General features: G+C 44.6%; 2 protein-coding genes across 13 annotated transcripts in view; one reads left to right on the plus strand and one right to left on the minus strand.

The window, feature by feature from the left end:
- Window positions 1–23,871, minus strand: part of LOC121571935 (receptor-type tyrosine-protein phosphatase U-like) — a 234,528-nt gene that overhangs the window by 191,964 nt on the left and 18,693 nt on the right. The window lies entirely within an intron of this gene.
- On the plus strand, window positions 12,416–13,999 carry LOC121571936 (intelectin-like). Its single transcript, XM_041883734.2, has one exon. It carries the CDS (start codon window positions 12,457–12,459, stop codon window positions 13,444–13,446), a length of 990 nt encoding a protein of 329 aa, XP_041739668.1. The 5' UTR covers window positions 12,416–12,456; the 3' UTR covers window positions 13,447–13,999.

Raw genomic sequence — 23,871 nt, forward strand, 5'->3', positions numbered from 1 at the left:
TTTGTTGTTTTTTTTGCTTCGCGCCTGACAAATAAACTAGGGGAAAGACTGAGCTATAGTGTCTAGTTTCTATATATCTATCTGCAGATGAAATAATGCAGCTGGCTAAACTTGTACGATATAGACCATCCCAAAAAAACACGGCACTCTTACCAGATAGTTGCCGTTAAAAATCTTGGTAAGACTTTCTTTTAAGGTGCACATATTAGACACTAATTAGTAGTTTAGAAGTGTGTATACAAATAGCTAATAAGGCATTTATTATGTTTTCTTATTCATACATTATAAGTCGCGTTACTGGCCAATCCTTAATTAACTCATTGTTAGTCATAATAAAGACATTTTAGTATTTAATAAAGAGCAAGTTACACAAGAAACACTCTTAGTAAGCTGTCTAAAAGTAGAACTAATAATACAAATAGTACGTTAAGATGTGTTCCCTATATTAAAGTGTTACCTTATTCTTACTTGCAGAAATGTTGTCCAGAAATGATCAGACTGGACAGAAAGGGGCACATCACTTCTCCCCACACTCATGAACAAAAGCATACAATGTTCCTGAAACGAAGGATTTGTAGTTTCATGAGATAATAAACTTCCATAGTGTATCTTTAAATAAGAATGTCCACTATGTATTAGGACTTCCTGCAAGTATATGTACAGTGAGGGAAAAAAGTATTTGATCCCCTGCTGATTTTGTATGTTTGCCCACTGACAAAGACATGATCAGTCTATAATTTTAATGGTAGGTTTATTTGAACAGTGAGAGACAGAATAACAACAAAAAAATCCAGAAAAACGCATGTCAAAAATGTTATGAATTGATTTGCATTTTAATGAGGGAAATAAGTATTTGACCCCTCTGCAAAACATGATTTAGTACTTGGTTGCAAAACCCTTGTTGGCAATCACAGAGGTCAGACGTTTCTTGTAGTTGGCCACCAGGTTTGCACACATCTCAGGAGGGATTTTGTTCCACTCCTCTTTGCAGATCTTCTCCAAGTCATTAAGGTTTTGAGGCTGACATTTCGCAACTCGAACCTTCAGCTCCCTCCACAGATTTTCTATGGGATTAAGGTCTGGAGACTGGCTAGGACACTCCAGGACCTTAACGTGCCTCTTCTTGAGCCACTCCTTTGTTGCCTTGGCCGTGTGTTTTGGGTCATTGTCATGCTGGAATACCCATCCACGACCCATTTTCATTGCCCTGGCTGAGGGAAGGAGGTTCTCACCCAAGATTTGACGGTACATGGCCCCGTCCATCGTCCCTTTGATGCGGTGAAGTTGTCCTGTCCCCTTAGCAGAAAAACACCCCCAAAGCATAATGTTTCCACCTCCATGTTTGACGGTGGGGATGGTGTTCTTTGGGTCATAGGCAGCATTCCTCCTCCTCCAAACACGGCGAGTTGAGTTGATGCCAAAGAGCTCGATTTTGGTCTCATCTGACCACAACACTTTCACCCAGTTCTCCTTTGAATCATTCAGATGTTCATTGGCAAACTTCAGACAGCCCTGTATATGTGCTTTCTTGAGCAGGGGGACCTTGCGGGCACTGCAGGATTTCAGTCCTTCACGGCGTAGTGTGTTACCAATTGTTTTCTTGGTGACTATGGTCCCAGCTGCCGTGTAGTTCTGGGCTGATTCCTCACCGTTCTCATGATCATTGCAACTCCACGAGGTGAGATCTTGCATGGAGCCCCAGGCCGAGGGAGATTGACAGTTCATTTGTGTTTCTTCCATTTGTGAATAATCGCACCAACTGTTGTCACCTTCTCACCAAGCTGCTTGGCGATGGTCTTGTAGCCCATTCCAACCTTGTGTAGGTCTACAATCTTGTCCCTGACCTCCTTAGAGAGCTCTTTGGTCTTGGCCATGGTGGAGAGTTTGGAATCTGATTGATTGATTGCTTCTGTGGACAGGTGTCTTTTATACAGGTAACAAACTGAGATTAGGAGCACTCCCTTTAAGAGTGTGCTCCTAATCTCAGCTCATTACCTACCTGTATAAAAGACACCTGGGAGCCAGAAATCTCTCTGATTGAGAGGGGGTCAAATACTTATATTCCTCATTAAAATGCAAATCAATTTATAACATTTTTTACATGCGTTTAATTTTATTTTTTTGTTGTTATTCTGTCTCTCACTGTTCAAATAAACCTACCATTAAAATTATAGACTGATCATTTCTTTGTCAGTGGGCAAACGTACAAAATCAGCAGGTGATCAAATACTTTTCTTCCCCCTCACTGTATTTGGACAGTGATGCAAAAAACTATATACTGATTTGTATTTGATTAGCCTATGGTTCAGTGAGGGAGAGTTTGTATATGTGTTATATGTGTTTGTACAGGGGTTGAGAATAGCCAACACCATATCGACACAACACCTTAAGTCAATTTTTCTCTAATTTCCTGGGAACATCAATTCCCAGTCAAATCACATCAAATGTATTTATAAAGCCCTTTTTACATCAGCAGATGTCAGAAAGTGCTTATACAGAAACCCTAAAACCTCAAACAACAAGCAATGTAGATGTAGAAGCACAGAGCAAGCTCTTCTCTGTCCTGGCACCCCAATGGTGGAACCAGCTTCCCCCTGAAGCTAGGACAACAGAATCCCTGCCCATCTTCCGAAAACATCTGAAACCCTACCTCTTCAAAGAGTATCTTAAATAATCATACAGCATGTTTTTCATGTCTTTGCACTGCATGGATCATCGGTGCAGTTCAATGCAGCATTGCTGTATGGTGCACTCAAAAAGTATTTGTAGTTGCTCAAATGTTACTTTAATAGGCCTACATGTTTCTCATTTCCATGGAGTTTTGTTTGCAGGTTTAGTTTTTTGGTTATTTATTGTCAAGCTTTAAAAACCGAAGCCAGACTGCAACATTTTAGTAGCATAGCTAGGACTGGGGCATGTGTCTACACTTTAGCTCCACTGCGCGCTGTAAAAAAACGGGACACACGAAAGCAGGGCAATTTACTTTGAATTCACCGACGCTAGTACATCAGGCTGTAATTTCATAAAGTAGATGACTCAACTGTTGACTCATTCATACTCACTGGACGTCCTATTGTCCATTAGTGGTAATTTATACCGCGTGTGAGTCCTTTATCTTATAACTTTTTGACAACCAAGATTACATTTTCTGTAGGCTAGAGCAATGACCCATTAGAACCGACACTTGGCATGGACGTTTAGCCTATAACACGTTTAAACTTTCGGTCCAATCAAAAATTCTGTCAGTTGCATTAGTGATGATATGGCTGGCTGGCTCGTGTGTGGGTCTGGGAGGAGTGGTGTGTGTGGCAAAACACTGCCTATTTGGCATGCAGTACGTTGGCTGTGACTTGTAGTGCAGCGCATCCCAAGCCGTACGAAGTGGGACAAAATGAATTGACAACCCAAATCATTGCGCGGGCCGAATAGAAATGTGTCACGGGCCGGATTCGGCCGTGGGCCTTGTGTTTTACACATGTGACCTAAATGCTCACACCACAGTGTTTCTTCATATTTGCACACAAGGTGTGCGAAGAGTTTTTCGACATGAGTGCATATGACCACATTTGCCAGGTGTGTCCCCTTGTTAAAAACACATGTACTTTTTCATTTCTCTGGCAGTGTGGATTGTTGGGAGGTGGGGCAAGAATGAGTTTTTAGAAGAGGTGTAACTTACTTTTTCAGCTTAACTCCAATAAACACAAAATAAATAACACTATAATATATACTGATATATACAGTGCATTCGGAAAGTATTCAGACCCCTTCATTTGTTCCACATTTTGTTAAGTTACAGCCTTATTCTAAAATTGATTAAATTATATATGTTGTCATCAATCTAAACACAATACCCCATATGACAAAGTGAAAACAGGTTTTTAGAAATTTTTGCACATTTATAAGAAAAACACACAAAAAATACCTTATTTACATAAGTATTCAGACCCTTTGCTATGAGACTCGAAATTGAGCTCAGGTGCATCCTGTTTCATTGATCATCCTTGAGATGTTTCTACAACTTGATTGGAAGCCACTCCTCAGTAAAAAGCACACAACAGCCCACTTGGAGTTTGCCAAAAGGCACCTAAAGGACTCTCAGACCATGAGAAACAAGATTCTCTGGTCTGATGAAAACAAGATTGAACTCTTTGGCCTGAATGCCTAGTGTCACATTTGGAGGAAACCAGGCACCGTTCATCACCTGGCCAGTAACATACCTACGGTAAAGTATGGTGGTGGCAGCATCATGCTGTGGGGATGTTTTTCAGCAGCAGGGACTGGGAGACTAGTCAGGATCGAGGGAAAGATGAACGGAGCAAAGTACAGAGAGATCCTTGATGAAAACCTGCTCCAGAGTGCTCAGAACCTCAGACTGGGGCAAAGGTTCACCTTCCAACAGGACAACGACCCTAAGCACACAGCCAAGACAACGCAGGAGTGGCTTTGGGACAAGTCTCTGAATGTCCTTGAGTGGCCCAGCCAGAGCCCGGACTTGAGCCCGATCGAACATCTCTGGAGAGACCTGAAAATAGCTGTGCAGCGACGCTCCCCATCCAACCTGACAGAGCTTGAGAGGATCTGCAGAGAAGAATGGGAGAAACTCCCCAAATACAGGTGTGCCAAGCTTGTTGCGTCATACCAAAGAAGACTCGAGGCTGTAATCGCTACCAAAGGTGCTTCAACAAAATACTGAGTGAAGGGTCTGAATACTTATGTAAATGTGATATTTCCATTTTATTTTCTAAAAACCTGTTTTTGCTTTGTTATTATGGGGTATTGTATGTAGATTGATGAGGATTTTTTATTTTTTAAATCCATTTTAGAATAAGGCTGTAATGTAACAAAATGTAGAAAAGGTGAAGGAGTCTGAATACTTTCCGAATGCAGTGCATCTATCTGCAGATGAAAAAAATGCAGCTGGTTAAACTTGTACGATAGACCATCCAAAAATAACAGGTCACTCTTACCAGATAGTTGCCGTTCAAAATCTTGGTAAGACTTTCATTTAAGGTGCACATATCAGCCACAAATGTATCGTTTATAAGTGTATATACAAGTAACTAATAAGGCATTTATTATGTTTTATTATTCAAACATTATAAATAATTTGTTACTGGCCGATCCTTAATAACCTAATTGTTAGTCATAATGAAGACATTAGCATTTATTAAAGAGCAAGTTACACAAGAAACACTCTTAGTAAGCTGTCTCAATGTAGAACTGAGAAAAGCATAGTATGTTAAGATGTGTTCCCTATATTAAAAAGTGTTACCTTATTCTTACTTACAGAAATGTATCTAAATAGTGTATCTTTAAATAAGAATGTCCACTTTGTATTAGGACTTGCTGCAGAGTATATATATTTGGACAGTGATGCTAAAGAAATCCTTTGTATTTGATTAGCCTATGGTTCAGTGAGGGAGAGTTTGCATATGTATTATATATGTTATATGTGTTTGTACAGGGGTTGAGAATAGCCAACACCGTATCGACACAACACCTTAAGTCAATTTTTCTCTCAGTTCCTGGGAACATCAATGTGACATCATGGATATGACAAAATATGATTCCCAATAAATCCTTTATGGTCATGTGTGTCCTTAAAGTGGTCATTCCCTTACAAAAATGAATTTGTTGCAGCAACCTTCCCGCAAGTTTGTGGCAAATGTTCTGCTAACGAAATAGTGTTCCACAAAATGTTGCCAGAAATGTGCAAATGTTTGCCACTAGTGGTGAATCTGCGTCAAACCTTTGGCAACAAGAATATTCATTGCCAGGGCCTCCCGAGTGGCGCAGTGGTCTAAGGCACTGCATCGCAGTGCTAGCTGTGCCTCTAGAGATCCTGGTTCGAGTCCAGGCTCTTCGTAGCCGACCGGGAGACCCATGAAGCGGCGCACAATTGGCCCAGTGTCGTCCAGGGTAGGGGAGGGTTTGGCCGGCAGGGATGTCCTTGTCCCATCGCGCTCTAGCGACCCCTGTGACGGGCCGGGCACAGTGCACGCTGACTCGGTCGCCAGGTGCACAGTGTTTCCTCTGACATATTGGTGCGGCTGGCTTCCGGGTTAAGCGGGCGCTGTGTCAAGAAGCAGTGTGGCTCGGTTGGTTGTGTTTCAGAGGACGCACGACTCTCGACCTTCGCCTCTCCCGTGTCCGTAAGAGGGTCGCAGCGATGGGACTGTAACTGCTACCAATTGGATACCATGAAATTGGGGAGAAAAAGGGGATAAAATACCCAAAAATAAATATAATATATATTCATTGCCATTAGTGGCAAACAGTTCGCCAGAGTTTTTATTCTGACAATTCTCTCAAGATTCTATTTGAATCTGTAGCAAAACTGTGGCAACAATATTTATTGCCACTAGTTGCAAACAGTTTACCAGAAGCCACTTCTGGTGAACACATGAGTTCCAAGACCAGTAACTGTTGATGACCAAATCAGGGGGATTAGGAAAATCTGTTGGAAAATGGAAACCAAGCTATCTACCTAGCTTGCTACCTACCAAAGTTGTCTGGTGAGTGTCTAACTTATTAAACTTCCTAATAAACTTTAACATTTTATTAGCTAAACGATGCCTAATTAGCAATGTCAGGTTTTATGGGATAGAGTGAAACACATTTAGTTGATACCAGTTTCAATTTGTCAGCACCACTGACTGGCTAGCGCTTAGCTAGCTTACATTAGCTATCATATTTTTGCAAGATTAATGTGCTAGCTAGCTATCTAACTAATGATTTGCCAAAACACTTATATTTTTAGGTGAATATGTTGCTGACATGCATATTTTCGTACCAATATGCATGTCAATAGGCTAGTCTCATGGTTAGTAGCATGTTAGCTAGCACAACAGCCAAGGTTGCAACAATAGGAGTTCATTTGACATCAAAGCAAAACTTTACTTTTGCTGATGGATACCCTTCCCCTACCTGTGGTGTTGGAAGAGGCTGTATTGGGAGGAGGATGCATCAGCACCCTGGAAATATGTTTGTGGTGCACTCACTCATAACACATTTTTTGAGTGATGAATGAGTGCATCGTCTTCAAGATTGATAAGGTAAGCAAATGCATGTATTAATCTCATAAATGTAGCCTATACATTCATTCTTTGTAACAATGAGATCGTTCATTGCTTTAAACTAGTAGCTAGCTTATCTTGATCATGTGTTGTTCCTTCTCTCTTTCTAGAAGCAATAAGTTACAAGGCAAAAATACAGATTGAGGCCTTCAATCAAACTGAGGACAGAGAAATACATTATGTGTGTGCCAGGTCAAGGCTTCTTGCATGCATGGCTTTGATGTAAGTTACACTCAAAAAAATGCTGGGTTGTTTGCATGACCCAACTGCTGGGTTGCAAGCATTGGGCCAATAGTTGGGTTGTTTTCTGTAAAAAAAAAAAAACGCAATGTTGTATTGTTTGTGCTGGGTTATTAAAGTTTGATTATGGATATTTGACCCAGCTACTGCGCTAACTCTCCCGCCACCAGCGCGTGAAGTCCACCAGAACTTGAGCAAGTAATCGAGACGTGGCATTGAGTTAGCGAGCTACCTTAGCTAGCTAAGTCTGACACTTCTTCTGGACTGTGTTGGACACTGTTTCACTCGTTAGCTAAATGTTAGCTGGCTAGCGACCAAGCTAGATTTTACTTATAGTCCATATGGGTTAATTTAACCAAGCTATTTGACAGGCTTATCTCATGCTTGCATGGTGATTACGTTAGCTAGCGTTACTGTACTGGTTTTCAATGGTTTCTGACTTGTGAAGTTGAGGATGGATGCAAATTCTGTTAGCTAGCTAACGTTAGAGCAAAACATTGTTCTATCAGTAGTTAGCTACATCAAAGTTAAGGTGAACTCTAAGTTAGTATAGCTAGCCATTTTTCTAACAATTCTTTAAATGGACAGGCCAATGGACAGCTTTGTAAAGGATACGCTCAATGAGTGGAACCTGGCCTCTTTGATTCCAAAGTTTGAGGGTAAGTAAAACTGAAAAATTCATTTTTGAGAGTGAGGGGATAGAGTTTTGGGGAAAAACAAAACAGATTTTTATTGACCCTGTGTAAAAACAGCATCTACGTCTTCCACATTGTCATTGATAACTAATAGTACCTTAATGGAAACTTGAAAGACCTAACTTCACCAGAGCCTCTTAGAACCATGAAGCCACTTTGGGACTAGATACATTACATGCACAGCTACCATAGATAGTCTGGCCTTCATTTTACCATTCTTGCTTTATTGGTCATTTGCACAGATATTCTGTCACAGATCTGGCTGCCGGTTATCGACCTGCCTTTCTAACCTCAAAGCTACTGCCGCCCCTTCATTTAGCTTTTTCCTCACTCCCGTGTCTTTGTTCAACCATTTGACCTGGCTTATTAACCCTTCCCTCCTCAAAGTATGTAATTTAGAAATGTGAGTGAAACTATTCCTTTAAATCTCCCCCTAGTGGTTTAGCCTAGCGGTTGAGAGTGTTGGGCCAGTAACCGAAAGGTTGCTGGTTCGAATCCCCAAACCTACAAGGTGTAAAACTCTTCCGTCCTTGAACGAGGCAGTTAACTCCCAACAACAACTGCTTCCCGGGCGCCGAAGATGTGGATTAAGGCAGTCCCCCGCACCTCTCTGATTCAGAAGACACATTTTGGTTGAATGCATTCAGTTGTGCAACTGAATAGGTATCCCCTTCCTCTTTTGCAGTGGAGGATAGACCAGGAAACGCTCTGGAGCAGGTTTTCATCAAGGATCTCTCTGTACTTTGCTCCGTTCATCTTTCCCTCGATCCTGACTAGTTTCCTAATCCCTGCTGCTGAAAAACATCCCCACAGCATGATACTGCCACCACCATGCTTCACCGTAGGGATGGTATTGGCCAGGTGATGAGCGGTGCCTCGTTTCCTCCAAATGTGACGCTAGGCATTCAGGTCAAAGAGTTCAATCTTGGTTTCATCAGACCAGAGAATCTTGTTTCTCATGGTCAGAGTCCTTTAGGTGCCTATTGCCAAACTCCAAGTGGGCTGTCATGTGCCTTTTACTGAGGAGTGGCTTCCGTCTGGCCACTCTACCATAAAGGCCTGATTGGTGGAGTGCTGCAGAGATGGTTCTCCTTCTAGAAGGTTCTCTCATCCCCACAGAGGAACTCTTGAGCTCTATCAGAGTGACCATCGGGTTCTTGGTCACCACCCTGACCAAGGCACTTCTCCTACGATTGCTCAGTTTGGCCAGGCAGCCAGCTCTAGGAAGAGTCTTGGTGGTTCCTAACTTCTTCCATTTAAGAATGATGGATGCCACTGTGTTCTTGGGGACCTTCAATGCTGCATACATTTTTGGTACCCTTCCCCAGATCTGTGCCTCAACACAACCCTGTCTCTGAGCTCTACGGACAGTTCCTTCGACCTTATGGCTTGGTTTTTGCTCTGACATGCACTGTCAACTGTGGGACCTTATATAGACAGGTGTGTGCCTTTCCAAATCATGTCCAATCAATTGAATTTACCACAGGTGGAGTCCAATCAAGTTGTAGAAACATCTCAAGAATGATCAATGGAAACAGGATGCACCTGAGCTCAATTTCGAGTCTCAAAGCAAAGGGTCTGAATACTTATGTAAATAGGATATATTTTGTTTGTTATATATGCATTAGCAAAAACAATTTGCTTTGTCATTATGGGTTATCGTGTGTAGATTGATGAGGAAAAAATAATTTCATCAATTTTAGAATAAGGCTGTAATGTAAAAAAAATGTGGAAAGAGTGACGGGGTCTGAATACTTTCTGAATGCACTGTAATATGAATCAATGTCTTATTTCATATAACTACACAAATCCTTTGTTTCACGCAAACATGACATGCTTTTGCTCATGGGTGTGGGGAGGTGCTCCCCTTTCTGTCCACTGAGGTAATTTCTGGACAATATTTCTGCAAGTAAAAACATGGTTACACTTTAGAATAGGGAACACATTTTAAGGCATTATGTCCTTATTAGTCCAACATTGAGACAGCTTACTAAGAGTGTTTCTTGTTTAACCTGCTCTTTATTAAATACTAATATTGCTCTATTATGACTAACACCACTTATGTTTGAAAAAGAAAAAAATACTTAAAGCTGCAATATGTAACTTTTTGGGCGATCCGGCCAAATTCACATAGATATGTGAGTTATAGACCTGTCTTCTCATTGAAAGCAAGTCTAAGAAGCGGTCAATCTGTTGTATTGGTGCTATTTCTATGTTTCCCACTCTAAACTTTTGTTTTTGCGTTTTTTACTTTTGGTTTTGTATACCAGCTTCAAACAGCTGAAAATATATTTTGGGTTTTGGAAAATACACTGCTCAAAAGAATAAAGGGAACACTTAAACAACACATCCTAGATCTGAATGAATGAAATAATCTTATTAAATACTTTTTTCTTTACATAGTTGAATGTGCTGACAACAAAATCACACAAAAATTATCAATGGAAATCAAATTTATCAACCCATGGAGGTCTGGATTTGGAGTCACACTCTAAATTAAAGTGGAAAACCACACTACAGGCTGATCCAACATTGATGTAATGTCCTTAAAACAAGTGAAAATTAGGCTCAGTAGTGTGTGTGGCCTCCACGTGCCTGTATGACCTCCCTGCAATGCCTGGGCATACTCCAGGAGTTGGCGGATGCTTTAGTCCAGGTCTGGGAGGAGATCCCTCAGGAGACCATCCGCCAACTCCTGGACAGTCTGTGGTGCAACGTGGCGTTGGTGGATGGAGCGAGACATGATGTCCCAGATGTGCTCAATTGGATTCAGGTCTGGGGAACGGGCGGGCCAGTCCATAGCATCAATGCCTTGCAGGAACTGCTGACACACTCCAGCCACATGAGGTCTAGCATTGTCTTGCATTAGGAGGAACTCAGGGCCAACCGCACCAGCATATGGTCTCACAAGGGGTCTGAGGATCTCATCTCGGTACCTAATGGCAGTCAGGCTACCTCTGGCGAGCACATGGAGGGCTGTGCGGCCCCCCAAAGAAATGCCACCCCACACCATGACTGACCCACCGCCAAACCGGTCATGCTGGAGGATGTTGCAGGCAGCAGAACGTTCTCCACGGCGTCTCCAGATTCTGTCACGTCTGTCACATGTGCTCAGTGTGAACCTGCTTTCATCTGTGAAGAGCACAGGGCGCCTATGGCGAATTTGCCAATCTTGGTGTTCTCTGGCAAATACCAAACGTCCTGCACGGTGTTGGGCTGTAAGCACAACTCCCACCTGTGGACATCGGGCCCTCATACCACCCTCATGGAGTCTGTTTCTGACCGTTTGAGCAGACACATGCACATTTGTGGCCTGCTGGAGGTCATTTTGCAGGGCTCTGGCAGTGGTCCTCCTGCTCCTCCTTGCACAAAGGCGGAGGTAGCGGTCCTGCTGCTGGGTTGTTGCCCTCCTACGGCCTTCTCCACGTCTCCTGATGTACTGGCCTGTCTCCTGGTAGCGCCTCCATGCTCTGGACACTACACTGACAGACACAGCAAACATTCTTGCCACAGCTCGCATTGATGTACCATCCTGGATGAGCTGCACTACCTGAGCCACTTGTGTGGGTTGTAGACTCCGTCTCATGCTACCACTAGAGTGAAAGCACCGCCAGCATTCAAAAGTGACCAAAACATCAGCCAGGAAGCATAGGAACTGAGAAGTGGTCTGTGGTCACCACCTGCAGAACCAGTCCTTTATTGGGGGTGTCTTGCTAATTGCCTATAATTTCCACCTGTTGTCTATTCCATTTGCACAACAGCATGTGAAATGTATTGTCAATCAGTGTTGCTTCCTAAGTGGACAGTTTGATTTCACAGAAGTGTGATTGACTTGGAGTTACATTGTGTTGTTTAAGTGTTCCCTTTATTTTTTTGAGCAGTGTATATTTCACAGCGGTTTGGATGGTACAATGATTCTCTACACAATTATGTTTTGTCACATAAACTGAAATTAGGCGAACTATTAGAATTTTTGCAACCAGGAAACGGCTGAGCCATTTCTGCATATTGCACCTTTAATAAGGGCCTAACGTGGCTAATAAGACATAATAAAGACCTTATTAGCTACTTGCATATACACTTATAAACTACAAATTAGTGCACCTTAAAATAACCTTTCGGTTACTGGCCCATAAGGAAATATTTTATTTTGTTGACATATCCATGTACAAAGATTAAACAAAATGGGCTACTGCCTACATTTTTGTTTAATATGGGCTGTCCTAAATGATCACACCACAGTGTTTCTTAATCTTTGCACACAAGGACCGCAAAGATCTTTTTGACATGAGTGCACATGACCACATTTGCCAGGTGTGTCATTGTTAAAAACACATGTGCTTTATCAAACATTGATATTGGAGCATTGCCAAGGACTTAACATATAAGTACCTCAAGAAAGCAAAGGTCCAACAGATCCTCACTGAAACCTCACTACAACAGACATGATGTACCTGGCTTTTCTGCTGACGATCCCTCTACTGATGTCACTTCAGACGTCATGCACCACCACTTCACCGCTTGATTCTGTAAAGAAGATTGGGCAGGCAAGTGCTCCAAAGGTTGTCACAGTAATTGAGTTAAGAAATAGGGCTCAGTTCAATGCCAGAAGCTGCAAGGAAGTTAAGGACAGATATGGTCAATCTGAGAACGGTCTGTACTACCTAACCACAGCTACTGGGGTGGTCTACCAGACCTTCTGCGACATGACCACAGCGGGTGGCGGCTGGACTCTGGTGGCAAGCGTGCATGAGGACAACATCTACGGGAAGTGCACGGTGGGCGATCGTTGGACCAGCCAGCAGGGCAACAACGCCAACTGGCCACAAGGGGAAGGCAACTGGGCCAACAGGAAGACTTTCGGAACAGTGGAGGGAGCCACAGACGACGACTTCAAGAATCCTGGCTACTACGACATCGAAGCAGATGACATGTCGGTGTGGCACGTTCCCAACAACACTCCGGTCAACCACTGGAAACTGGCCGCCATCATGCGCTACCACACTGACAGGCGCTTCCTCCATCTGTACGGGGGAAACCTGTACCAACTCTTCCACCGCTACCCGGTCGAGTACAACGTTGGGGCACACCTGTCCGACAATGGACCCTCCATTCCCATAGTGTATGACCTCGGGGACAAAGAGTCTACCAAAAATTTATACGGCCCTTACTCTGGAGGGGAGACCGAGGGAGGCTTCATCAGTTTCAGAGCCATAAACCATGAACGGGCGGCCACAGCCATCTGTTCTGGGGTCAAACCCAAAGGCGGTAATGTTGAACACTACTGTATTGGTGGCGGTGGGTTTTTCCCTGAGGCTAACCCTCTTCAGTGTGGGGATTTCACTGGCTTTGCCTGGAATGGCTATGGGACCCATGTAGGCTTCAGTGCATCAAAACAGATGCTTGAGTCAGCTGTGTTACTCTTTTACCGCTAATGCACCGTGCATTTACTTTTCTTTGATTGTTTGATAGATTGATTGATTTCTGAGTACAGTTTAAAACAATGAAAAGTACATTTAAAAGTAATTTTGGTAATACCTTTTATTTTTTTCTCCATTCTCCATTTTTTTATTCCATTATCATAAAGAAACAGTATAAAGCAATAACCACTCCATGCATCATACAAATATTTGTGTCTTATACACTCATTAAATGCTTCTAGCTGATATGGTGACAAATATATAATGTAATGTGAGGGTCATAACTGAAACACTGTAAGGTTACTGTAAACTACTTTATGACACCTGTTGTGTTGGGGTGATGGGTGTTGGAAAGTCTGTATGGATTGTGTGTGCTTGTTTTAACTCCTGCAATAATGTAACAGTAAAGTAGTCTATAGATTTGAGAGCATGAAATGAGCCTACTGTACTTTTTCATCAGAATCTTTTTTTCTTCTTTCTTTGGTGGGTGTGTGTGTGTGTGGGGGGGGGGTTACGATTAACTTACTCCTCCATATGGGTCTATATATTCCTTCAACAACCAACAGAACCCCTTGGACCTTGGCAGAACTTTGTCAAGGAGGTATTCTAAGAAGGAGAGAGAGAGAGATAAGGTGAAAGAGAGAGCGAGAGCGAGGAGAAAGGGCATAGAGAGGACATATTCTGAGTGCTGTAATGATACCCCAGTATTTTGACAACACTAGCTATGTGACGTTTTGAAATGTAGATATACAGTATGGCTGTCAGATTAAAACATGTTTGTCACTAGAAGAAAGACACTGGACATGATCGTATCCAACAAATGGCGCTCCTCTGGGACACACTCGTACACACATATGGCCAAGAGGCAGCAGGCGACATAATGATGATGACAAGAAAAGCCGCCAGCCCAGCCTCAGAATGTCCACAGCGTTATTATTTCTGGGTCTCTTTCCCTGGTTGAGGCTTTCCTGGAGGTTGAGAGCCAGAGATGCACCCACCACCCTCAGAGGGAAAGCCACATAACTAGGGTATTCTGGCTAACACACTTCACCTTGTGTTAGGAACACAGTCACACACAGCTGTACAAATGCGCACGCATATAGGCAAATGGATGAAAGGCTAAGCATAGGCAGAAGGTCTACTATAATGTGGTGACAGAGCAGTGTGTGTGTGTGTGTGTGTGTATGTGTGGAAGCTCCGGCGAGCAACACAGGGGCAACCTGCAGGCTAGCATATTACTTACGGAGGGAACCCTGACACACACACACACACACCTCACTCTCTCAAGATGAGTAGCAGAAGGACAGTGGGGTCCAAAATGATCAACAACCTTGATAAAGATGAGCAAAAATTGTATACTCTAAAAAATTGGGAAATTATATTATTTTATACTAATGGTTCAGAAAAATATCTGTCTCTGGACTTCAAACCCATTGAAAACCTGTGGATTGAATTGAAGAGGGCAGTCCTTAAGCGCAGACGTAGGATATCAAGGATCTGGAAGGATTATGTATGGGGAATGGTGTAAGATCCCTCCCAATGTGTTCTCCAATTCATGAAACATTTGAGAAAAAGAGGCTCAGTGCCGTGATCCTAGCAAGGTGAGGTATTGAAGGCTATTGAAAACAGGAGCATACAATATAGCTGAGTATTTTAAATATTTATTTTATACAGTCATTGTTGTTCATCTTTATCAAGGGTGTCAATAATTTCGGACCCCACTGTATGTCATGGTCATGGATACAAACTCTACATAGGACACTGAGTTATGCGCACCTTTGCCCAATCTGAAGCTAACTGATAGTGAGGTCTATGGAGAGGGAGGAAAATCACATGAGACAGTGAGGGAGTGCCAAAGCCTAAGGACTAATTAGCTAGTCGCTAAACGTTCCATCTGGCCACTACTCTCAGGGTTCAGGAGGTGGGAGGAGGGCAGAGAAGAAGAGACAAGGGGGAGAAGGAGGAGGAGGGTTGAGAAGGGATGAGAAGAAGGGATGAGGAGGGGGGAGAAAAAGGGGAGGAGGGGTGAGAAGGGGTGAGGAGCGGGGAGAAGGGGTGAGAAGAAGGGGGAGGAGGGGGGAGAAGAAGGGGGAGGACGGGTGAGGAGGGGGGAGAAGGGATGAGGAGGGGGGAGAAGTGGTGAGGAGGGGGGAGAAGGGATGAGGAGGGGGGAGAAGAGGTGAGGAGGGGGGAGAAGGGATGAGGAGGGGGGAGAAGGGATGAGGAGCGGGTGAGGAGCGGGGAGAAGGGGGGAGGAGAAATGGTGAGAAGGGGGGAGAAGGGGTGAGGAGGGGTGAGGAGCAGGGAGAAGGGGTGAGAAGGGGGGAGAAGTGGTGAGGAGGGGGAAAAGAGGTGAGAAGCCATGAAGAGGTGATTCATCCTTAAGACTTCCTGCCTCCCCGTCTGTCCTGATTAGTTGTTATATTGACGGGCAACGAGGTGAATGAGGTGCCTTCAGCAACATCCGGCAGTGGTGATGTCTTTGCGGTCACGTCAGCCGGACAGAGCAGTATTTCAGTGAGCTAGACAAGGGAATCAGGCCCTCTGTTCAATCAATTCAACAAATTGTACTTATACAGCCCTTTTCACAACATTCATCAGAAACTGCAACCCTGACATCAGCATAGTCATAGAGGCATACAGCTGGGACCTGAAGGTAATTCCACCAGACCCACCCTGGGAGCAGGACTGAGAGATACACTGAAAGCACAGAGGGTCAGAGGTCACATATCATTGGTGCAGGGGGACATAACATAACATGAATTATTCAATGACCATTCTCCATATGTTACCATAAACCACCTGGATGATATGATGTAGTCTACCTGGCTGGCAGGAAAAGTGTTCCTATAGTCTCTGTCCTCAACCTATAGCTTAACCTATAGGTCAACAGGTCCTATAGCGTGGGTGTCAGGGGAGAGACATTATGACCCTGGTACATCAGGTTTCCTTCAATCAGTTCTGCAGAGGAGAAAGCAGGCAGGGTCATGGTCTCTCCCATCCCTTCTTCCTCTCTCTCTCTCCCTGCCTCTCCCTCCCTCCTTCTCAGCATGCCTATGTGTACAGCCTCATGCCTAGTCACCTACAGTTGGTTCCATCTTCCCCTCTCTCTCTCTCCCTTGCTCTTCTTCCTCTCTCTCCTTCTTTCTCCCTCTCTCCCCCCCTCCCCCTCTCCTCCACCTCCACCCCTCCCCCTGTCCCCCAACCCCAACTCCTAGCCAGAAGTAGCTCAGCAGTGTGAGGGGGATATAAACCTAGCTGAGCCCCAAGTCAGACTCACTAGCTATAAACCACAGCTCAGCTGCAGACTCACTAGCTATAAACCACAGCTCAGCTGCAGACTCACTAGCTATAAACCACAGCTCAGCTGCAGACTCACTAGCTATAAACCACAGCTCAGCTGCAGACTCACTAGCTATAAACCACAGCTCAGCTGCAGACTCACTAGCTATAAACCACAGCTCAGCTGCAGACTCACTAGCCTGGCTAAAGTGGATTTGGGAAGAGAATTAGAAGCCCTGTTAATCCCCTATTGTCATCGCTCCATAGCATGCTGCACACAGAGGAAAGATAATTACTTTATTTGGAACAGAAAAAATTGACAATTTGTTACGTTTAAATTCAATAATTACGGTGTGGTTTAATATTTATTTCTCTGAATAGCGATAAATGTGGGTTATTTTTTTGCGGTTTAGGTTCAAAGTCGAACCAATGCATACAGGACTGGTCATTTATTATTTAAGGCTCAAACTCATTCCACGGAGGGCCGAGTGTCTGCGGGTTTTCGCTCCGCCCTTGTACTTGATTAATGAATTAAGGTCACTAATTAGTAAGGAACTCCCCTCACCTGGTTGTCTAGGTCTTAATTGAAAGGAAAAACCAAAAACCAGCAGACACTAGGCCCTCCATGGAATGAGTTTGACACCCCTGATTTAAGGTAATCCACACAGTTATAGTGATACTGAGACATTGCCCTTTGAGAAAGTGAAATCATATTCAAAACTGCTTGTAAAGGCAGGAGCAACATAAGTTAACTTTTATACATTTCTAGCCATTCATTCTACAACACCAGACTTATATAACTGTATTACAGCTCTCAGCTGGTACCAAAGCTCTGCAGATAATATCAAATATCTTTGCTGGACATACAGAACCTAGATCTCATGATCCATCTCTGTTTAAGCATGGTCATGTGTCCCATCTCCTCTAGGATCTCCAGGCTTTACATTCAGTCCTCACTGGCACCATCTATAGCTCTGATTAGAATAGTGTGTTAGACAGGGTGCTTGGCTCTCTCTCGCTCTCTGCCTCCTCCCTGCCTCTCCCTCCCTCCTTCTCAGCATGCCTATGTGTACAGCCTCATGCCTATGCGTAGTCACCTACAGTTGGTTCTATCTACAGTTGTGTCTATTAGCATTGTGTTTTAGACAGCAGTGTCTTTCTGTCTTCCAGACAAACACACCAGCCCCCGTGAGAGGATGAAATGAGGCAGCACCAGTAATCCTAGATCATCCAGCGCTGATTGAGAATGGTGGGAACGTGACTCATACCCACACACACACGAACACACAAGCGTGCCTCCCTGCATCTCCCCTGCTGTTTAGCTGCCAAGCACATGAATGCCAGTCATGCGTGGGGTACGATCAGGGCCTGTGGACATCCTCGTAATCCCCCTCGCCCCAAACCATGTAAATAAAGACAGGGTAACTCTGCTGCCAAGCCTGTGAGGTGTGTGTGTGTGTGTGTGTGTGTGTGTGTGTGTGTGTGTGTGAAGGGAGGGGGGCAGCATTAGGGAGAGTGGTCATGCACAGGACGCTACAACAAGATCGTTTGGCTTTAATGTCTCCTCCCTCAGGTCTGAATGATAACAGGGACATTAAAACGACAGGCTGGATTTCTATACTGAGGACTGTTACTGTTCACACACACGCTCTTCAGGGTGGGAACTTTACATTGATACTAGTATGACTCAGAGAAAGAGTTGTTGTTTGTTGTTGAGGGGTTGTTTTTCCCTCTCTGTCAGCACTGACTGTAACAGTAGGACAGGGACAGACAGTCAAGGAGGGAGAGGAGAGCTGTTAGAGACGGGGACAGACAGACAGGGAGAGCAGAGCTGTTAGAGACGGGGACAGACAGACAGGGAGAGCAGAGCTGTTAGAGACGGGGACAGACAGACAGACAGGGAGAGCAGAGCTGTTAGAGACGGAGACAGACAGACAGGGAGAGCAGAGCTGTTAGAGACGGAGACAGACAGACAGGGAGAGCAGAGCTGTTAGAGACGGAGACAGAGACAGAGACAGAGACAGAGACAGAGACAGAGACAGAGACAGAGAGAGAGAGAGAGAGAGAGAGAGAGAGAGAGAGAGAGAGAGAGAGAGAGAGAGAGAGAGAGAGAGAGAGAGAGCTGTTAGAGACAGGGACAGGGGGTATTAGTGAGTGTTTGTTTGACATGTTTTCCCCTGTCAGTGTGGCTGAGCATCAGAGGAAAGAGTCTGACATAAGAGCCTGGCTGACAGCTCCTCTGATGGCTGCTCTGTCACGTCAGCTGTTCTGTTCATTCTCCTCACCAGCAGCAGCAGTGTGGTGGCATCAGGTCAGCCAGGCTGAGAGGGGTGCAGTTGGGGTTTGGTAGGAGGGTCTGTCTGTCTTTCTTTCTGTATGGCAGTTTGTCTGTCTGCTCTCCCCTATAGCTTGGCCCTCTAGTCTTGAGACACAAAGTTTGCTTCAGTTCTCTCAGGAAAGATAAACTCATCTGAATCTAGCCCAATAATTATTTCATCTGTCCCTCATCCCCTTCTTCCCTCATTCCCTCCTTCTCCTGCCCTCCATCCATCCTTCACTAATTCCCTCCATCTCTCCATCCCCCTGGCCTGTGTGGTTGAGAGGGGACTAGACTCAGAGATACGTGGTAGTCCAGAGGAGCTAGAGAGAGAGAGCAGTAGCAGTTAGCAATGGTCAGCAGTATTAGTCCAGAGGGACTCAGAACGCAGTAGCAGTTAGCAGTGTGGCTCTAGCAGCAGTGGTCTGGATCGATGAGGACAAACAACACTAATGAGCTACTGATCCTAAAGAATCAGGTCTCACACACACACACACAAACAAACACATGCTGTACATACACACACACAGCACACAGCTGCAAGAGAGCCTTGCGTGGGAAAGAGGCCATGCTACTGATCCTCTATCGACTCGTGTTATTCAACTGGTCACAGGCAGGCACACACACACCTACCTACGCAAAAACACACACACACACAGAGAAAAACAAACACATAGGGAGTCACAGCCAAATAACCCTCCTCTTCCTTTACTCAGGGGAGAACAAACCCACACATCACATCAGGTGAAACAGAACGTAGGACTAGGAGGAACAACCAGTTTGGTGCTCCAGTATATTTGGGACTGAACGTTCACCACATGGCTGCAGCAGCCTCCTGAACAGACCAGCAAAGAGATAGAGTATAGAGTCCCAAATGGCACCCTATTCCTTATGTAGTGCACTACTTTTGACCAGGACCCATAGGGCTAGGGTGTAGGGAATAAGGTGCCATTTGGGACACATCCAGAGAGTAGTATCAGAGAGGCTGAGCGCTCTGGATCCCACAGGAGCCTTCTAATTACCTCCTATTGTGACCGAGCCCTTAGAGAGGCTGAGTAATCTAGTTAGGGTGACACTGACACAAGGGTGGCTCTTGTCAACTAGAAAAATCACTCAGAGAGATAGTTTGTTGACTAAAATCTTGATTTCTTTATAACAACATTCTGAAGGTCACAGCACAGGTCAAATACATAAGTCAAATACTTTTATACTTGAACTGTGCTTGATTTAGTTTGACCGGAAATATTTAAACGATGGAATGGTCTCAAGAGGACAAATTCCAAGATAAATCGAGCATAACTTAACATTTCTGACTATTATTAAAGTGTTTGTCAGAAGCATTTGCCAATTAGCCCCAGGTCTGGGTCTGTTACATGGACCACTGCTCCATTTCAACTCCAGCTACAGGTTGTGTCCCAAATGGCACCCTATTCCCTTTATGGGCCCTTGTCAAAAGTAGTGCACTACATAGGGAATAGGGTGCCATTTAGGACGTGGCTACAGAGGTGAGAGAGCAAGCCCAGAGAACATCCATTATAGAGGTGAATAGCGTATCTATCGGTCTTCTGGTTCTCTTCAAGGTCACGCTCCAGGCAGGCTGAAGAAACTATAAAGCCTGAAGACCATCCATGATCTCCTCTCATTCATCATCTCTAACCCTGAAACAGAGATAAGACAGGCTTTTGGACCAGTCAAGCTACACACACACACATACACACACACACACACACACACACACACTCAGCATCAGGTTTTTATTAAACTCTCTGGAAGGTGTGCTACTTAGTAGACATCACTCTGCTGGAGGTGTTCTAGAAAGTCAAACACTCACACACACACACCTTCACACTAAAGATGGTTTGATGCAGAGTTGCTGCAGCTGCTCTTTGTCTTGACACCTGGTCTGTGAGAATGAAGTGTAGCTCAACTCTTTCCCATGGGTAACACACAGACACTCCCATTGGTGTTTCTTATAGGGAGACAGAAGACAGAGGCAGGCAAAGGGCCAGGAGAGAATTACACACACAGACTCATGAACACACACACCGAGGCAGGAAGGACCAAGAAAGAGAACAGGCTGCAGGTCCTCACTGTGCTTCACAACTGCACACACACCCACACACTAACAAAAATAGTCACTGTTTTATCTCACCGGAAATAAAAAACTGGTACCTTATTAAAAAGTATACCGGTCGCCTCAACTGCAAATCAACTGAATGAAGGACACAACCAAGTGACAATTAAACTTATCCTGACAAATGACTTCTATCTTACTGAGATCTAAAACTGGCCACTGCCTTGAGACGTATCACAGTTCCCTACACTAATGAGAGAAGGAGAGTGAGACAAGTAGAGTATTCTGGCTTAAACAGGAGCTGCTTCATTGAGGTTTAGCTAGGCTCCAGTCTCTTCCTCATCTCTCTAACCCCTTTGGGGGGCGGCTCTGCGACAGACAAGGGCCTGGAGCTTAGAAGACTGCAGCTGGAGACAGAGGCTCTTCTGTGTTCATAGAAAACAACAGCCTCCCTGTCCCAACACTGTCACTGACCCTCTCATCTCTCCATCTCACTTTCTCTCAGTCCTTCTTTCCTTTAATATCTCCTTCTTTTCCCTGATCTACTGCTCTTCGTCTTCCCTCGTCCTCTCTATTTTGGATTTCTCTTTAGTCTCTCACACAAACGTTTCTTGCTTTCTTTTAGACCCCCTCCCTCTCTCCATCTCTCTCTCCATCTCTCTCTCCATCCTGTAGACTCTGATAATGAGAGAGTGTACCGTCTTGCTTCCCTGCACTCGTCTCTCAGAGCGAGGCGCTCCCTCGTTCCGATATAGCTTAAATCCTCCAGCGAAGCCCCAGCCCTAGCCCCACACACACAAACACAGCTCCACTCGCTGCTAACTCTAGCTCACTGGCCGGGAATAAATCCCGGAGCCGGCGGTCTCGCCTCTGAATGGACCCACACCCTGAAACCAAGCCCAGAACAAAACCCTGCTACACCAGTCCAACAGCAATGAACCCACAAGTCTACCTTAGTGGATGTGCAGCTATATCCCCATACACAAACACACACAGAGAAAGAGACACACATACACATGCACACTATCCCTGAAAAAGCTGGGGCCCCTCTTCCTAGATCAGCTACCCCCTCCCCACTACAGGAATTTCACATGCCAGTGATTTTGTTTTTCATAGCGTTGAAGGGTTGAAGGCGATTGCTCAGAATAGCATTTTCCTCACAAGCATATTTTACATGTCAACATCATTATGGCTGGCTGTCAGAGTGTGAGAGTGTCAAGGGTGCCTTCGGACCTATTCATTAAAACCCTTCAGCGTTATCTTGCAAAGTCTGAAGAGAGAAAAGGACTCTGTATTTTACATTTGCAACCTGGCCAGGCTTAAAATCAGTCCCCAAACTAACAGAATAAAGCTCAGTCCAACCTTCGGTAAGTCTCTCTCTGTAACACTGTTGACCAATTACACCCTGAACTTTATTCATGCCTCCGGCTAGGTCAATCCACACACATTTTCTTTCAAAACACACACACACACACTTCAAAAGTTCCTTGGTGTCGACCTTGCCTGCATCAATCCTCCTTTAAGCCCACTCCAGCAGTTCTCCCTAAGCCCTCTCTGTGTTTGATGCAGCTCCATCAGAGACCGAGAGGTCCATTGCCCTCTAGCCTTCCCTTGCCAGAGCCCCATGTAGTGACACAGCCCCTCCCTGTACCCCAGAGTCAGCAGGAGGTCAATCCTGAATCAGGGTTCCTCCACACTGGGAGAGCCCCAACCCCAGAGCCCCAGCAGTCCCATCCCATTGCCCCATGTACCCTTTCCAGAACCCCAGTCTCTCTCTCTCTATCTCAACCCTAGTGGCGTTAAGGCGTCAGCATGCGTCAGTTTGGCTGGCGGCTAGCCGAAGTCAGCTAGGCGAACCGAACGAGTGTTCTCGCATACTCCCTTAAAAGATCTTCGCTTGAAAAACTAGTATAGTACTGTTTGTCTATTTTGAGACACCGTCGCCAGTATACACTTCCTCAAAATAGTCAGAATTAATCTAAGATATCAAAATTGACAGATTTCTTGTTGTTTTTGCCGAGGAGATCTTAGTCGCGCAATTTTACTTCTAACTAATCAGCAGTATCTTTCAATGAAACAATGTGCATGAAAACGAGCTGTCTCTTGTTGAATGACAACAAAATACTTTATTGAAGAATCCCTACTGTTGACCAATCACCGACAAAGGGGCGTAGACTTCAGCTACCGGCTTCGGCTTGCCTCCAGAAAGAAATGTGCCCGAACAGCTGAAAAAACCCTCACCGAAGTCCAAAATGAACAAAAACATCATAAAATGTCGTCATAATATATGCACAAACTCTTCCAAACTATTTAGGCTGGGAAGCATGCAGACGCCTTTAGCAGGAGATCATGCCTGACTCAGGGTTCTTCCACACTGTGAGCACCAGAGACTAGGACCATAGCAGCTTCACAGCTCCCACTAGGGGGATTCTCCAGTCTGCAGTGCAGGGGAGCTGGCTGGTACTGCAGAAACTCACAGGATAGCTATACTTTTAAATGTCACTGCTTAATGAAGACTGAAACACTTTATATGGGGGGGGTGTAAGCATTTCTGTGTGTGTTTAGCAACAGCATGAACTATTAACATGTCTGTGTACTTTCTCATCCTGTTGCAAAGTAACTTTAGTTCCAGGCTGTAGTCTATTATTTCTTAGTGAGGTGCTGTGGTAAGGTAACTTTAGTTCCAGGCTGTAGTCTATTCTTTCTTAGTGAGGTGCTGTGGTAAGGTAACATTAGTTCCAGGCTGTAGTCTATTCTTTCTTAGTGA

The sequence above is a fragment of the Coregonus clupeaformis genome, chromosome 8, assembly GCF_020615455.1.
Source record: "Coregonus clupeaformis isolate EN_2021a chromosome 8, ASM2061545v1, whole genome shotgun sequence".
Taxonomy (NCBI): Eukaryota; Metazoa; Chordata; class Actinopteri; order Salmoniformes; family Salmonidae; genus Coregonus; species Coregonus clupeaformis.

What these genes read in the sequence shown, in the direction of transcription:
- LOC121571936 (XM_041883734.2), top strand. Translation starts at nt 12,457, where the DNA reads ATGATGTACCTGGCTTTTCTGCTGACGATCCCTCTACTGATGTCACTT.